The sequence below is a fragment of the Miniopterus schreibersii genome (genome assembly GCF_964146895.1).
Source record: "Miniopterus schreibersii genome assembly, chromosome: 4".
NCBI lineage: Eukaryota > Metazoa > Chordata > Mammalia > Chiroptera > Miniopteridae > Miniopterus > Miniopterus schreibersii.
The window spans coordinates 46,553,627-46,571,941 of record NC_138105.1 but is presented as its reverse complement, the minus strand read 5'-3'; the positions used below and the strand labels follow the sequence as shown (position 1 = coordinate 46,571,941).

The 18,315-nt window shown below is 35.7% G+C and overlaps 1 protein-coding gene across 2 annotated transcripts in view; it reads right to left on the bottom strand.

Moving 5' to 3' along the window:
• ARFIP1 (ARF interacting protein 1) overlaps window positions 1-18,315 on the bottom strand; it is a 77,123-nt gene that overhangs the window by 11,813 nt on the left and 46,995 nt on the right. For both annotated transcript variants that reach the window (XM_081134097.1, XM_081134098.1), the window contains 2 exons: window positions 15,674-15,831; window positions 9,902-10,076 (listed from right to left, as the gene is read on the bottom strand). In XM_081134097.1, coding sequence (XP_080990223.1) covers window positions 9,902-10,076; window positions 15,674-15,831 — 333 coding nt within the window. The remainder of the gene's footprint in view (window positions 1-9,901; window positions 10,077-15,673; window positions 15,832-18,315) is intronic.

Below are 18,315 nucleotides of genomic sequence, written 5' to 3'. Positions count from 1 at the left end.
CCAAAACAAGCACCTTAAAAAAATGCATGGAATTTTAGAAAAGTATCTTTTAAAAACTTAAAGACAGAAATAAAAACAGAAAACCTGAATGTTATAAAGTTTAAGAGCAATAAACAAGAAACCTAGTTATCAAATGATTTTTTTAATTTAACAAAGCAAAGTTTAGATAAGCCACGGAAGGAATATCTATAAAATGAAAGTGCTGAGTCATTACTGAGAGAAATTTAAGGAAAGGTTAAAAAGAACAACGCAAAGTCAAATTCTTAAACACTGCTAGTGGTCAAGATTTTATTCAGAAATACTAATTAGAGGTTTGTTTGTTTTTTTTAAATATATCTTTATTGATTTCAGAGAGAGGAAGGGAGAGGGAGAGAGAGAGATAGAAACATCAATGATGAGAGAATCATTGATCAGCTGCCCCCTGCACGCCCCTGACTGGGGGTAGAGCCCGCAACCCGGGCATGTGCCCTGACCAGGAATCGAACCCAGATCGCCTGGATCCTAGGTCGATGCTCAACTGCTGAGCCACGCCCGGCCGGGCTTAGAGGTTTTACTTTTAAGTAAATTGAAGAGACTGTAACTACTTAGAACTAAAAAAAAAGTGCAGTAACGCCACTCACCAAAACCAATGCAGATTATTAAGTGATCTGTTCAAGTTTTACATTGATCACTTAAAGACTCTACTTTATTACAAAACCCAACAAACTGATTTGGGTGATACCCAAGGTTGGCAAAATAAGTGGAATGTGGATCCGAGGAGTACATAGGCCCCAAGCAGTGTACAGAACAGATACATCACAGCAGTAATGGTTCAGAAGTAAATTTTCATGAGTGAACCTTGTTTACTCAAAGTGAAAGGACCGAATAATCCCCTCCCCTGTAACATACAACAAAAATGAAACCCAAATCCTATTTTCCAAATGAGTTAATCACTTCTGACCAAAAAGGGTCAGAAAACACACACACATACACAGGAAACCAAGTCAATTCTATAAAAACAGCACTTCATGGTTGTAAAGCTATCTCTCATGAACGGCTTTTACATCTTGTCTACAAAATACCTCTCCTTCCAACGACTGCATGCTGGAAATCTTAGCACAACCGAGATAGACTACATGGATTAGTTAGTGAGGCATGCTCTCTCACCCCTGCATACGCTGGCTGACAACTGCAAATTACCAAAAGGATTCCGATGACTATGGCTTGGATGATGTTAATTTCAAAGCCAACCCACAACTCACAATTCTTTTTGGTTGCATGGCTTATATAAAGATAGTTAATTTCTGCCTGTTTTCTAAAAAGAGAAAGGAGGCAATGCAAACCACGGGCAAATTTTTCCTCCTCTACGTGGGTTTAGAAATTGTTTTTAAAGGGATCTGCAAGCCAAACCACTAACAGCAGCAAACATGATATCATCTGTGGAAATATTTTCTGACATAAATGAAAGGTACTATATCACACTATTTCAAATCTGTCACGTAAGAATGGAGGGAACTCATGTCCTAGCAAGTTAACTGTTTTTCTGTTCTCTCCAACACATAATTAATCATTTGATTTTAAAGCTAAGAGGAAAATTATAGACTATATAAATAAATATTAAACTATGTTTGAAAAACAGAAATTCTCATTTTGACAAAAGATAAAGCATACTATTTAAAAACCAAAAATTTTCCAGATATCATTTTCTTTTCTTTTTAGAGTTAAATCTTATTGTTTGAATAGGTAGGATCAAAATATTAAATGATATAAAAAGTATGTAATAGCCCGGCCGGACATGGCTCAGTGGCTGAGCATCAACCTAGGATCCAGGAGGTGATGGTTCAATTCCCAGTCAGGGCACATGCCTGGGCTGCGGGCTCGATCCCCCATTGGGAGCGAGCAGGAGGCAGCTGATCAATGATTCTCTCATCATTGATGGTTCTATCTCTCTCTCTCCCTTCCTCTCTCTGAAATCAATAAAGACATATTTAAAAAAAAAAGTATATAATAAAAAGTCTCATTTTCACTCCTGTCTCCAACTACTCTGTTCCCCTTTTATGGTAACCAGTTTTAATTAGTTAATTCTTCTGGTTTTTCTTTATGCTAGCACAAGGATATATAATTATACATTCTTATTTTCTCCCTTTCTTACACAAAAGGTATTGTACTGTAAACACCGCTTTGCACCTTACTCTTTTCATTTAATAGTATGCTCTGAGGCTCTTTCTATCAATAACAATCCTTTTTTTTTTTTTAAACAGCTGCAAAGTATTCCATTATATATGAACCACAGTTTATTCAACTAGTCCTTTCCTGCTGAACTGTTGGGCTGTTTCTCATCTTTTGATAGTTCAGGTGACGCAGCAATGAATAACCTTGTACATGTGTCATTTCTTTCTTGTGTAGACCCCACCTACCTGGGGCTACTTCATCCACAGCTACTCTCCCAAGTCCTCAGGCTGTGGCCTCACTGACCATCAGCTGGCTTTTGCATACTCCAGTCCTTCTACAGAAAATCCCCTTCCTCCTCACATCTTTATTTAACTCCTTTCCATCCCTCTGGATCTAAGCTCCAATGTCTTCCTCTAGTTAGCCTTCTATACCCCCACACCAAGTCGAGACCTCCCCTTTGTATACTCACATATCCCTTCTATTTTCCTTCACAACACGTCATAGCTTGTATTTATGTAATTATTTGGCTAATGCCTATTTCTCTTATTTGACTATAAACTCTGTATTGGCAAGACCATTATATTTCTGCTACTACCTAACCCACTGACTGGCACATAAAAAGCAATCAGTGACTATTTTCTAAATAAAGAAATAAAATGTCAAAGGTGCCAATTATACATCAATCTATTTTCAGTATTTTACATGTATTTGTTTTACTTTTAAAGTAATTCTCTCTTGAAACCTTCAGTTCCGTCCATTTCTACCACCATCACCCTTATCCAAGCTCCCATCATCTCCTCTAAGCTACTATATTCATTCTTTGGTTCTATTCAAATCTATGCTTCAAATCTATGCTCCGTATTTCAGTCCTATCATTTGCCAGGAATTCTTTCAATGGCTTCCCACTGATATCAAAATGAACTTTTCCTTAACAAGGTCTGTAAGGACAGCATGGTCCGGTCCCTGCTTACATCCCAGTTTTCTCTCTAGGCTCTAGTCACATTCATTCTGTGAACATAACCACCCGGTGCTCCCCCTCCCCACACACCAGAGGGCTGTTATACAAGCTGTTCTTTCTACCTGGAACACTCTTTGCCTCTCACTATACCTAGTTAGTGCTCAACATTACTTTCTCATGGAAGCTTGCCCTGACCACTCTTAACTGACCATGTACCTGTACTTGAAAGCACTGGTCAGTCAAAATTACACACACACATATATATATATATGTGTTTTTCATGTGATTTGACCAATGTTGTACCTTTTAGTAGCCCACAACCTCTTCAAAGGTAGAATTTGTTTTACTTTGCTCACTGATATCCAGAACACTTCCTGGTGAGGCAGGACTAAAGTTTTGCCACCCCCAAATACGCCTTTTGGGATATTGTTTTTAGGCTGGTTATTAAGAAACAAAAGACTCAGAAAGAAACTTTGACCCTCCCCCTAACCTGCCTAAAGAATTCAGATAGAAAAGCCTGCTTCAAGGAAGAGAGCACCACCTTAACATCACAGTATAAACTAGCTGTGGCAGCCAGGGAGAAATATAGCGACGTTTGTTAGTTAGACTCCATGTCCCACTGCTTCTGGTCCAGGTAAAAATTTGTTTACCACGTTTGTTCCTTCTCATCTACCCTTAAACTTCCTGTTTGCCCTTTGAAATCCTCTTGCTCCCCTTCTCCTTGTCCAAAATGGCCCATAAACCTCAACTGCCCAATGCCCTTGGGTCTTATATTCTTATGCACACACATCCATAATAAATTTCAGACATTTTCTCGTTAATCTGTCTCAGTTAATTTGATTATTAGACTAGTGAGGAGAACTTAGAAGGTGGGAGGAAGTTATTTTCTCCCTGACACTGGCACACAGTATGTATCTGAAAAAAGGTTTGTTAAATGAATGGGAAAAAGGACAGTGACAACATGAAATTATATCAAATTACATGATGAAATATACTCAGGAATTAAGTCTGAAAGTAAAGTTGCAAGGGTAAGGGAATGTTTCACAGGACCCAATGTAGGTAATCATATCTGGCACAGTGTTAAGGTTGCTTATTATACTTACACATTTCAATCCATAAATGCTTATTATTATTATTTTTTAAATCTAGAATCAGGTGTGGTTCTTTTTACCTACATAACTTAATTTCATTTGACCTATGAACAAATACCAAGAGGCAATACTATTTATGCCTGCAGTAATAGAACACAGTAAGTCATTGGAATGAATATTTTAAAAGTATCAAGAGCAAGAAGTTAGAGGTCTTTTTTTAAACAGTGGGGAAAAGAGATTTCAAGAATGTATGTGTTTGCACATATTAAGTAATGATTAACATACTCCTTAAAATTTGGCAAAAAATACCTATTTTTTAAAATTCAAAGGTTTATATATTTTGCTCTCAAAGAGAAGGTTTTTAAAATTATTTTTTAAAATTGATTTAAGAAAGAGGATGAGGGAAGGGAAGGGGAGAGAGAGAGAGAAAGAGAAACATCCATGTGAGACATCGATCAGTTGCCAAAGAATATCTTTGCCCTCCAAGCTTTTCCAAACATTTATAGCATATTTTTCAAGAATGTACTAGGCTTTGAATATTTCCTATTACAATATATATTTCCATAAAGCCAGTGAGTCACCACAACTAGACAGCTGTCCCATATTACATGAGTGTGTTTACTTTGCTGTGTTTTATTTCCTATGTATTCTCCTTTCTCCTGCCTCACTACTTTAATTCATATTTTTCTCTGAAAGTTAAATTCATAATAAGATGCATATAAAATAAGTCTGAAATATATTAGAAAAGAAATCCTAATATACAGGAATATCACTGTATGATTATATGTAAAATGTGATGTGAATGAAAACAACAGTTTTTCACCAACCTAAGAATCAGAATGACTATGATTTTTGAGAAAACAGTTTTTTGTGTGTTGTTTTAAATTAAATAACTATGATAATCACATATGTGCCCAGGACAGACCCCAAGTCTGGTTCATCTTTCTCTGCCCCCATCATCCTTTAAGTCACTGAAATATATAATACATGGAAATAAACACTGCATATGGTTATAGCTAATTAACTAGCACTACTCTGAAGTAAGTATATTTTGCCCTTCTTAAAGTAAGACTATAATAAAATTAATGGGACCCTTGCTTTTTCTTTATATCCTAAAATGCTTGCTTAAATCTCTGACAGGGTTTTCTTTTTTTCCTAATACATTAATAACCCTGAAAAGAGGTTTACCACCCCAGAGTTAAATTATAGTCACCTTAAGGGAAACACTAATCTTAAATTACTTTTTTATGTTCTACGTGATTCCAAACCATAAAAAAAGCTGTTTTAAAAAAATAAAAGTAAGTTGCACACAATGAGCTGCAGTTTTTCTCTAACAGTCTCCTCTTTCCATGCAAACAGTACACACTGCAGACAACAGCAGCATTTCTGAGAGTGTGCTTTGCCCTCACTGAAGCAGAGTAAGGTACTGAGGATTTGCCCTTCTACTCCATGCTAGCTGACTCTCACTTACTTCCATCTCTCTCACTTGCCTTCAGTGTACCTCTCATTCTGGAAAGAAATGCAAACACGCACTTGCTAAATGACTACTGCACATTTAACACCATTGCTAGGTATCATGAGCACTGTAAAAGAAGCCCCGGTACCTATTCTCACAAAATCTACAAGGCAACAGCAATGTCTTTTTTTTTCTTCTTCTAAAGTAGCTATGCTTTGTTTTGAACCTTGAAAGGAACAATCAAAGGTAAATAAACTGTGTTAATCCACGAGATAGCTCAAGTTACATTATTTAAAGGTCTAGGAGAAGAGAAATATTGATAAAAGGAGAAACGTTAGAAGAGCCTAGTTAACTCTGTCCTTAATGCTGTGCAACTCAATGTTGTTTAGTAAACAAAGAAGAGAATATCAGAGATTAAGAAGGGCTGTTTAGGTTAAAGAGAAACACAATATATTAGGGATGGGTGAATGGAGTATAGACTGAAAACAGTAGAATTCAATGTTTTCCATTAAGGATAAAACTATTTCTAAAAATAGTTAGAAATCTATGATAAATATAGGTATGTGCATGTTTCACTCAGTATTAACGCATGCACACATACATGAGTGTGTGGACTTTACATACCTATTCCCTTTGTTTCACCAGGGAAGGAAGGTTCAACTAAATGTATATAAACACCTCAACTTTCTAAAATATAGCTAAGAATCCCTCCCAATCCCTCTCAAAATTTTTTAAAAAGTTCTAAGAACAAAACAAACAAAAACATTCTCACAATGTTGGGCCACTAAAATCTATTACAATGGTCATAGGAATGGTTCTTAGTCCTTTACTCAATGACTATTTGCTTTTTGCTTTATGCATATTCTAGGGGTTTGGTTTTTTGGCATCTCATTTTAGAAGAGAAGTGCTGCTATGGGAAGACACTCCAATAGCCATGATATGAGAATCAAAAGAAAGCCCTCACAGCCTCCTCCGTAAAGCTGCAAAAACAGCTTTTAAAAAAAGCAGTATTACTACCTTTAGGACATCATCAAGTTACAAAATAGCACCCTCACTGATATTTCAGATAACTTGTTTTTAAAAAATTCAATATACAATATTTAAGAAATAGAGTATATTAAATTTTGTTAAAATTCAAGTGCTAAGTAGATTACCTGGCAAATGACTTTAAAAGAGATATTAAGGTACAAATTTGGCTGTAGTTTAACAAAAGAACAAAAAACCCCAGATTTGAGGAATTTCAAACTGCCAAGAAAGCAAACAGGGATGAGAGACAGTTCTTTGGCCTAAAGGCTTGGTTTTTTCCTCTGTTTGCCAGAGCTATACAAATAAAAGGGTAAAAGTTGCTCAACAACAATAACAAAAAATGAAAGTTTTCTCATGGATTTGTCTTCATCCAAATTATAGTTATTTTATTGTTTAAAATAACAGAGACCAACATTATCTCTTTATAGTTTTGAAGAATTAAATAAAAAAGATAAAAAGATCAGCTTATTTATAGATTCTATTTTAGACATAGTTGATTACTGAGTTCAAATTGAAACTTAGCTTGATAACAGTTGTGGAAAGCCAAAAACAAAGAATATCTCCAAGCTATCTACAAACAAAAAATCCTTGAGAATAAAGGCAATTTTATTTTCTTGTTTTATAGTAAGAAAGGTCAAAAGACGAGAAGGTGTGACAATGACATTATTTTCAAAGCAATGACTTCCAAACCTTTATCTCTGAAGCCCTGACCCTGCTTATCCCAATTCTAAACCCACAACATTAACTTCCTACCAATTGTTTCCACTTGAATATCTTATCATCATCTCAAACTAAACATAGGGTTAAATAGAACGATTTCCCAAACCTCCTCCCTCACAACCTCAAGCCAAACCAGTTTCCTATGTTGATTTCCCAATCCCTGTCATGCAGTCTTTTTTTTTTTTTTTTTTTTTAATTAAAACAACTTTCTATTTACTGATTTTTAGAGAGAGAAACATCGACTTGCTGTTCCACTTATTCATGCACTCATTGTATGTGCCCTGACTGGGGACTGAACCCGCACCTTGGAGTGTTAGGACGACGCTCTACGCGACTAAGCTACTGGGCCAGGGCCTATCATGCAGTCTTGTATTCTTTCCTTTTTATGGCTACTGCAATGAAGGTTCCTATGAGAATTAAGTGAGCTAATATATGTAAAATGCATAGTAACTGACAAATAAAAAGTGCATTCCCTGATTCATGTTTAAATCTGGGATCTACTGCCAAGTTTCAAAAACAGTTACAGTAAGAGGAGTAGCAGTCAATAGTCATTGTCTATCCTTGTGTAGTCTGCTCATTTTTACTTACTCTGCAAAAACCATATAAGCATAGCTGGTTTAAAGGTACTGATTCTTTCAAAATAACTTTCCCTCCTTTTTTTTTTTGTTTTTTTGTTTGTTTGTTTGTTTTAGAGAAAGGGGAATGGAGATGGGGATGGGGGAGAGGGAGAGAGGGAAAGAGAGAGAAAGAGCAACATCAATTGGTTGCTTTCTGCACCCTCCCCGACTGGAAACAGAACCCACAACCTGGGTATATGCCCTGACCATGAATCAAACCCACGATCTTTCGGTGTATGGGATGACGCTCCAACCAAGTGAACCACCCGACCAGGGACTTGCCCTCCTTTTAACAAAGGCAACACAACCTTTCACAGAAATGGTCAAAAATAGCAAAACATTTATAGAAAACAAAAATTACCCATAATTTCACTATCCAGAGAATAGCACACAATACCATTAGATCCCAATGGAATGTAATTATTATTTTGTGAATTTCCTAAAATTATTTTCTCTATTTGCAGAAGTCCTGGACCCCAAATTCTTTTCCTTCACATTAGCTCTGGATTGAGCCCATATAATTCTAGTATACTTCATTTAGCACTACACTGTCTAGTGCTGATCCATTATAGGGCAATATGTCAAAAATATTTTCATATTTAAAATATACATCTGTATCTGAGTATTGATATATTCCTATTCATAAAAATATTAAACAGTGTAACTGATCTATATATGGACAGAGATATGAATGACTAATATGATGCCATCTCATGTGCTCAACTAATGAATGCTAACAGGCAGCACTGTGCTCTTGTTTGAATGATGCCAGGCAAAATGTCTGATAACTGCTGAAGTTTCCTTTACTGCCACTGTAATGTTTTCACATGAATATTTTTCACCCACTGCAGCTAAAAAAGGGTGAGTGACAGTGCTGGATTTGGTAGGTCTCAAGGAAATGTATCATTCTGCAGCTTTTATGGTAATCAGAAGAGTTTCTAAGGAAAAGCTAAGGCTAAGAACATATCAACAGACAATTAGAACTGAAGAATAATTTTAAGAGGGTACCTAGAAGAAAGCAGAGTTGAAAGCCTATCATGACTTTAGAGGATGTGAAAAGCATAGGAAGGGGACCAGATGTGCAATGGTAAGACCTCATCTCTACAGGACTGAGCTACTATACCTACTCTGTACCATGCTCACTACTGACTCTCTCATTTCCAGAACTGCAACTCCCCTCACAAAAATGAGTATGCATGTAATGGAAGAAATGTTAAAATGGGACCTATACTTTACTTAAACCAAAACTAAGGAGCCTATTATATGAATCCATCTCCAAGTGAAGCCTATAGTAGGTCCATCTCAGCTCTCACTGTCCTAGTCCTTGGATGTGTTCACGTTACATAAAAATAACATGGAAAATTGATTTCTTGGCTAATTTCTTCTAGATTATGTCAACTGCAGCGATAGCTGGGCTTTTTAGTAATTCCTCATTTACCGGTTCCATCGAAGAATGCTCTGCTCTTCTAGAAATCTTTACTTACCACTAATAAAAAGGTTTCAAAATATCCAGAGCAGAATCTATCGTTACATAACTTTTTAAAGCACTTGACACAACAACTGGCCGGTTAGTTCAGTTGGTTAGAGCGTAGTGCTGATAAAGCACTTGACACCAATACTACTCTGAAGATCAACGGTTGAACATCAAGTATCCTTTGCCAATTGTTATATATGAAAGACTGGGAAAGCAGAGTTGATGACTTTTATGACAGAAAGGTAAATATATTTTGTGTACTTCTAAAAACTCAAACACTCATTATAGATGAAATTCCATTTTGCAACTGTAATGAAAGAGAATTAACAGAAGCAAAAACTTTCTATTTATCTTTCTTTAAGGTGACTTTTAAAAGACCACAGAAAGATCTTGGAAGAATAAATTCACCTTATTTTCTTCTAGAAATTTCAACTTGATAGAAACATCATTGCGCATTTTATCGTATTTTTCCTTATGTGCTTGGAAAAGATGTTGTGAATGCTCTATCTTTGGCAGAGTGTTTGCGTCACGTGGTCCAAGATTCAGTTCTTCCAAATCAGTGCGATATGCATCATATTCAATCCTGGAAAGGAGAGAGTAAGTTAAGCACACTGCATAACAGAGTGAAACAGTTCAAGTGGGGAACTAGGAACACATTACAGTCTCAAATTATGCCTTAATAGACAATAATTCTCATACATACTTTATACTTCATCCTTTTAAAATGATGTATTTCTTTAATGCAAAGAACTATTAATATAAGCATGGAGGGAAACAAGCTGATTCTTAATCTCAGTAACTATTCCTCCCAAAGTACAATATTAACTGACAAGTAAAATTTTCAAAATGTAAAAATCAGTTTGAAAAGACAGATGTCAAAATCTAATGCTAACAAGAATAAGAGTAGTGATCAGTCCCCCATGTGATTTGGTTAATATTGATGAGGCAAAACAATGATGGACTTTATATTGGGGCTCATCAGTCCTTAAAGTACAGTCTAGGTCAGCAATGCACAATAGAAATATAACGCAAGCCACATATGTAACTTAGTTTTCTAGTAGTCACATTAAAATAATAAAAATTAATTTCACCCATTTTTTAAATAATATATTTTATCAAAAAACTGTTACTGAACTATTTTACTTTTGGGGGGTACTGATTCTTTGAAATCCATTGTGTATTTTAACTTTATTCAGGTTAATCACATTTCAAGTGCTCAGCAGACACATGACTAGCGGCTACCGTATGAGATAGCGCAACTCCAGATGGATGTCTGTAACATTAGTATTCAAAATGTGACATGGCATCTGTCATAGAACACTTGCTACCTTGCATTCCCTGAGATGCCTCCCCCTAATATTCTCCCACCACTAAGTGAAATAGTTACCCCACCCACTATCACTCCATGATCCCACAAGCACCTCATAATACCTCTACCACAGCACCTGTGTAAGTACAATACTATCTTGCTTATTAAACAGTGACTTACCCAGCAGTCTCGATTACTCAGCACTCAGCTAAGAAGAAGCAAAGTGACCTCTAATTTAGTCAAAGTCAGTATCACAAAACTTATGCCCTAAAACTAATGCTCTTTATTCAAATCTATCTCTAGTATAAGTCAGATCTCCATTTCTGAAAATTAAGAATATTTTAAATGACATAGTGTATTGTACATATAACTTGAGAAAGAATGTATCAGTTTCTATACTGAGCCTAATATATTATTCTTCTTTTTAAATATGTCTTTATTGATTTCAAAGACAGGAAGGGAGAGGGAGAGAGAAATGGAAACATCAATGATGAGAGAGTCCTCATTGATTGGTTGCCTCCTGCACACACGCCCCTGCCTGGGGATCAAGCCCACAACCCGGGCATGTGCCCTACTGGGAATCGAACGGCGATCTCCTGGATCCTAGGCGATCTCCTGGATGCTCAACCGCTGAGCCACGCCTGGCACGGCATATTCTTAACTTGTACTAAATTTAACAATCTCGATCTTTCAGAGCCAAAAGATCATTCATTCATTCACTGATATATTGGTTCACTCAACAGATATTAAGTGAACACATTCTATGTTCCAGGCACTGTGCTAGAAAGTAGAGCTATGAAGATGAACAGATAAAAGTTTATCTTCGAGAAGCTTACAGTTTGCAGGGAGAGAAGTTCTTAAACAACTAGAACAAAATGATATAATGGAAATTGCCAAGAGAGAGGGTAAGGTACCGTGGAAACCAAGAGGAAGAAACACATAATTAGAAATTTGAAAGGCATCTCAGAGTGGAATTAAAACACTAGAATTAAATTTTAGAGGACAGTAAAAGCTTACAAGGTAGATTGGGTAGGGAAATTGATAGAACATTCCAGAAAGAGAACAGTATGGACAAAGGTGTATTTGTCCATTCTGAGATACCACGACCTCTTTGGAAAGTAATTCAGTGTGTTAGAACCTGAAGATGGAACACAACGGAAGGATTTAAAGTCAAACTCGTAGGCAGGATTGAGATTAAGCAGGACTTTAAAGTCATGCTAAAGGGATCAGATTTAATCCGTAGGACAAGTGATGGGAAGCCACTGAAGAACTGATCTAGAAAGGAACGTGTTCAATTTGTTCAGGACAGAAAGATGATTACAGTGGTAGTGTACGAAACAGAGGATGAACTGGAGTGAAAACTAAGAAACTAGAAGCAAGGAAACCAATTAGAAGACTATGGGCCAGAGAAAAATGAGTCACTGAATCAGGACAATGGCACTGGAGCTAAGAAGGAGGAGACAGATACTGAAGACTTGGGAGGCAAGGCTGACTTTGTAACAAGTTACTTAAAGTCCATGGGTTCTATAGAGCCAACTGAATGGCTACTCTGTCCTTTGCTGGTTCTAATGTCTTCAGCTAGTTATTTTATCTCTTTCTGCTTCAGTTTTTCATCTATAAATGGGAATAATAATCTCCACAAAAACTTCATATATATAAAGTACTCAGGACTCCAGGTAAATAAGTAATATCTTTAGAGAGCTTATTATTATGGCCAAATTAGAAGCGAGATAGCCAGAAGCAAAGGTATTAAAAACAATAAAAAAGAAAAAAGTAGAACAAAAATAAATAGTAATATGTGGTGGTTTAATGTGAAGACAAATATCCTTCAGTAGCCCTGGAGGACATTTCAAAACAGTAGTGATTAATTTAAACATAACAAAGTTATATTCCTTTAATTTTTACATCCAGAGTTTGCAGATGGTATCAAAGTAAAACTTTCCATAAGAGCTTCTCTAACAGCGCTCATTACAACCAGAAAGAGAAGCACACTAAGTTTTCAAAATGCAACTCTTCAAGTTTGCCAGTCTGAACTGAGTCCATATCAACAAAGTTAGTGATACTTGGTTACTTTATGGTTTATGTAAAACTTCTAGAGAACAGGTGTCAGCATCTGAAAAGTCTTAACCACAATTGACTCCCTTGTTGGTGCTGCCATGGAGAAATGCTGAATGGGCTGTTAAAAGGTCTTCTATACGCAAAGCACCAGAGGGCTAGGAAATACTTGTACACAATGCATAATGGGGAGCATGAAAAGGCCACCCGGACACTGGCCCAGATTGCCACTTTTTGTGCTAGATCAAATAACTGACCCTTGCCCTAAAAGTCAGTAAATTCTGGTTTTGACAGAGAAGATATTTAGCTACTGAGAAACTTTTAATCTGGGACTCTTTTTAAAATGTTATCCCTCAGTAGGCAACGCTTTAGTGTTACAACTAGTCAATTCCTAAGCTACTTCATAAGAAGCACAGAAAAGTCAAACCCCAAGCTAAGCTTTTTGAATAAAATAATGTACTGTAATTTCAATAAAAAGAACAAATTATGGGGTGAGGTCATTATTTGTGGTAGTTTTTAAAGCACACACAGAGGATGTCTAAAGGCTTCCTGATAACCAGCTACCAAGTACATATAACTTGATTTATAATTTTGTTCAAATTTCAAACAAATCTATATTTTGCATAAACTGAGATCTTCTGTCACATTGTACTTTGTCAGATTTCTCAAAAGATGAAAATTATTTTTTTATAATAAGATGTGAAAAATTGAGTTTAAAAAGTCCAGTTTAAGCTTGGGGCCTAATGATCAAAAGTAGAAGGTAGAGAGCTCATGGATTCTCATTTTGGCTTTAAATTAGCTCTCTACATGAGTGAATCATTCGATGTCTAGAGGCTTATTTTTCTCCTCTGCAAATTAAATATAAAATGTTTGTGTATGAACAGTGACTTATCTAATAAATTTGTTCTTGTTTAGTATGGGCTAATATTTTTCAAAACATGTTAGAAATAAGGTGAAGAGAAAGATATCACATACTTAAAATAAAACATATTTTGTATTTTGAAAAATATTTTTTAGTAACTAAAATATATTTCAGAATAGGTGGACAATTATAAAGTAGAGAAACAGAAACTAGATTCATGTAGTGCTTAACTGGGGGTACTTTTGTAACAAAAGAATTTTAAACTTCAAAACCCACAAATATTAAAACAAGAATGCTTAAAATGATTAAAGAGATAAAAAGAAGAGTATTCATTATGAATAAGTTAGGACTTTATAAAGATGGAACAGACATGTTTGGAAAAGAACCAAATAGAATTTATAGAAATGAATCCTTTGAAACATACAGTCAATGCCACCAGAGGATTTAAACAGAAATTGGAGAACCAATTGCTAGAAATGTTATTGAAGGGATTCCTACTGAAGGATATCTTATTGAGAAGCTCCTTCAATGTTACTGAGGAATATCCTATTGATAGATTCTGCCTCTTCTTTTCCACCTTCTGATTTTAATACTATGTTAGTAAATAATTAAAAAAATAAAGTAAAAGACAAGTCTAAAACCTAAATATGGCACAAGAGCCCCATCTCTGCCCTCCTCCCACCAGACAACCATAGCTCTCTGTCTTGACCTTCATTTCCAAGTCATTAAGAATCTCATATGTTAATACTAAACTGAAAATTACAAATACAGCATAGGATAGACACATCTATTCTTGTAGAAAGATCAAAGTTAACTTTCCAAGTGATCTGGGCTTTTAACTTATGTAAAGCATAAGAAAATACATACTTAAGAACAAGCACTGAATTGCAAAAAAAGACCAGATGGATTTAGAGTTTTCATAAGCATTTCTCACATCATTAAACTAGGGCAAGAGGCCAAAAAGTAAAGTTAAACTTCTAGAAGGTAGACTTTGCACTTCAACTATGCTACAAAAAGTATAACAGAAAATAAAGATTTCAAGTGGTCAGAAGAAAAAAACTTCAAGGGGCCTGGAATGAGTGGGGGGGGAAATTGGCCTGGAATCAAAGGTTGAAAAATGCTATCATGATGGGTCTGCTGCTTTTTAGACATTTATAAGTATTTATTAATATACTTTGTTTACCTAACAGGATGGTAATGAGATGGAGAATCGTGTGTGTGTGTGTGTGTGGGGGGGGGTGTCTGTCTGTCTAAGATGTATGAAAATACTGCATTATAAACAGTTATGGAAATATAAGGCAAATATTTAATTGATGTAAAGGTAAAATTCGAAAGTTTGAAGGCTGGTTATAATCTGGATAAATGGCAGATCAGGGAGTTGATATCCACAACATGAACAAAATCACTGAAGCAGAAATGAGCTTGTGAATTCAAGAGCAACTGAAACGATGCGTCTGGCTACTGCAGAAGCAGGGAACTGCTTAGAGGGGGCAGCAGCAGCAATAGTATGAAAAGGGCGGCTTCGGCCTGACTCTAGAGGGCACCTAGGATCCAGCGTGTGGAGCACAAGGCCCTGTCCCCTTCTAAGGAAGCTGGAGCCGGCAGATCCTTCACCTCCTTATCCCCTAGCAGGCAGGGTATGGGCACATGACCAAGATTTAACTGGACACTCTCAAGGCAAAGTTTTCAGGGGCCTTTTGGAAATTATTTACGTTAGCTGTGCAGTACCAAGTGCCAGGGGAACCCAGCATCAGGGTCCTAACTAGATTCTTCTGAGGCATAATCTTGGTTTCTGTTCCCTGCCTTTTTGTTAGTTCCACAGGCTATCCTATAACCTAATACATCCATGTGCTACCCTTATTGGCCAGAGTTGGTTTCTCTTATTTGTAACCAAAAACCTTAACTGAATTGCATACCATCTGCAAAACATAATACAGTGAAAATTTATACCAACCTGGCACTTTCATACTGTTTCACAGTCATTAATGTATCTTCAATTGTTTTATTCACCAAAGTGTTCACACTGGCGATGAAAAAATTAATGGCTCCAAGAAGAGTCTCTCCGTTTTTAGCCAGCAGCTTCTGGGTATCTGCGTTATAGCCAAATTCTTCCTAAAACAGAAAGTCACCTCAACTTATCTAGTAACAAATTAGTAAATGTCACTAAAAAAAACCCCTCAAATATCACTAATGGGAAAATATTTGATTTAGAACTCTAGCCATAGAATTTTTCTTTCAATGTTTAAATAAATAGGAATCTAAATCATGACTAGCTATATAATTAAAAAAGTCTAGTAAACAAAAATCGTCATCAGTTCAGAAATAACAATACATATGTATATGCATTATAATTTTAAAAAGTTAAACTACTTGTACTAGAAAGAATGCTTTTATTTCTCCGTTTTGTTTCGATTATACTGTAAGCACAGCTGTTAGGAAGAAAAATATAGCAGATTATTAATCAGAGAAACTATAACTTTCACAGCCAAATTAGGTAACAATTGGCTAAAACTTTCAGACATAAAATAGATTGCAGTTTTTGTGTTTTGACTAAATCTCCTCAAAGTATAAATATTAATAATACACATTTCTTTGTAAACTTAGTGACCAGTTGACTCCCAGGCTTAGGTCTACCTAGCTATCCAGCTGAGGAAGGATCACTCGAAACCAGTTTTAATTAATTTCTCTGAATAAACTGAATCTTGGCCTAGCAACATTACACACGACTCCTTAGATATGGCAAGGACTAACTCTAAATTTTCAGCAGAGACAGCTTTGCAATCCAGTTTTGATTAATTAACAGATTACCAGGAACACATCTGACCAGATAAAAAATTTCACCATATTGTAAGATGTATCACTTTTTAATTTAGCTGAAGAGAATGTAATATTAAATTAACTTGAATCTTAGGAGATGCAAATTTAATGCTAGTGCTAGAGGTATAATTAAATTTCTAGGAAACAAAATATTCAATAATTAATAGCAGGAAAGTAAAATTATCTTTATTATGCTAAAAGCATTTTCCATTTAAGAGAGGTCCAGTAACTCTTTACTCTGGATTGAGAAAGCTCTATAACCTAGAAGGCTGGGTTATAGAGCTTTCACTAAAAGCAAACAAACAAAAGAAACCCTTGAATATAGTAAGATGAAACAGCAGCAGACTGAAATGGTATACAGAATTGGGATCCTATATTTATAGATGAAAAAACAGGCCTAAGTTCAAAGCAGACAGGAAGAGTAAACTGACACTATTCTGCCTCATGAATATGAATCACACATATAATTCTGCAACGAAAATGTGTATAAAACTTAAGATATTAATGTATAATTTAAAAACTTAACTGGCTAGAATAAAAAAGCATTTTTATAAGAGACATAGCAGTAAAAGACATAAAACAATTAGGACACTAGGAAGAAATAACAATACATATGTATATGCATTATAAATAAATACATAAATAATTAAATGTTTTGGCACCAAAAATATGATAAAACATAGTTCTTAAACTTCATTTAGTTGATAAGTTATGCTAGTATTCTCAGTGAGACGGGCATTTTACACATTACTGTAAACTGCTTTAGCAATTACAAATACTAAACAAAATAATCAAAGGGTACATACATCAAGAACAGGGCTGTGGTTCTAATCTGCCACCAAAGAAAGAAAGCTAATCCAATTCCCTGATCTACAAATTTGCTTGTTTTATATAGAGAGATGACAACGTTTCAAAACATTTGAATTTTTTTTACTCTTTAGCAGTTCCTACATCATTTACAACATCTACCAGATGCAAACTTACCAGATGTAAATGATCACCACTTTCCATTAAACTTACACGTTAGGACCAAATAATAGAAGCATCTGATTGATTCTAAAACATCAAGTTTTAGGAATATAAATTATTACCCAATTGATAACAAATGGGTTGTTTTAAACAATAATACAGAGACTTGGACAGGTATTTGTTAAAATATAAAATATCATTTCCCCTTCAGGAGATCTGCTTTCAGGAGATCTGGTTGTTTCTCTAAAAAAGGAAGAAACTGGACTAATCTTTAAATTCTTCCTCAACTCCCAAATGCCGTTATCCCAACAAGAGCTATCCCGCCATCCCATTGTATTCAGTGCCACTATGCGCCAGGCCCTCTGCTGAGTATTTTCTATGAACTGCTACTCTGCAATGGAGGTAAGGAAGACTGTGTCTGGAATATAGGTGATTCCTTAGGGCGTCCCTTAGCACTCCCATGCCCTGTGACTAATATCAATGATTTGGGTCACCCCACCAGGCAAAGAACCATGGCAGGCTGAGCGGCTGGCTGAAAGCAAATGCAATACGGAATGGGCAGTAGAAGCAGCTATGGCCACGTGACAATTTGTAGAAATGAGGACTATAATTTTTATATGCATATTTCTTCCTTATTTTGTCATAAATATGTTTGTGTGTATAAATACCTTTGTTTTTTCCTTCTTGTTTTTCCTTCCCTCTTACCCCTTTATCATGTCACAAAGTATATATTACCTTAGCATCCAGTATTTAAGTTATAGTGTATCAAAGAAAACAGTGACTGTTACCCAAGGACTTTCCCTCCTCTTC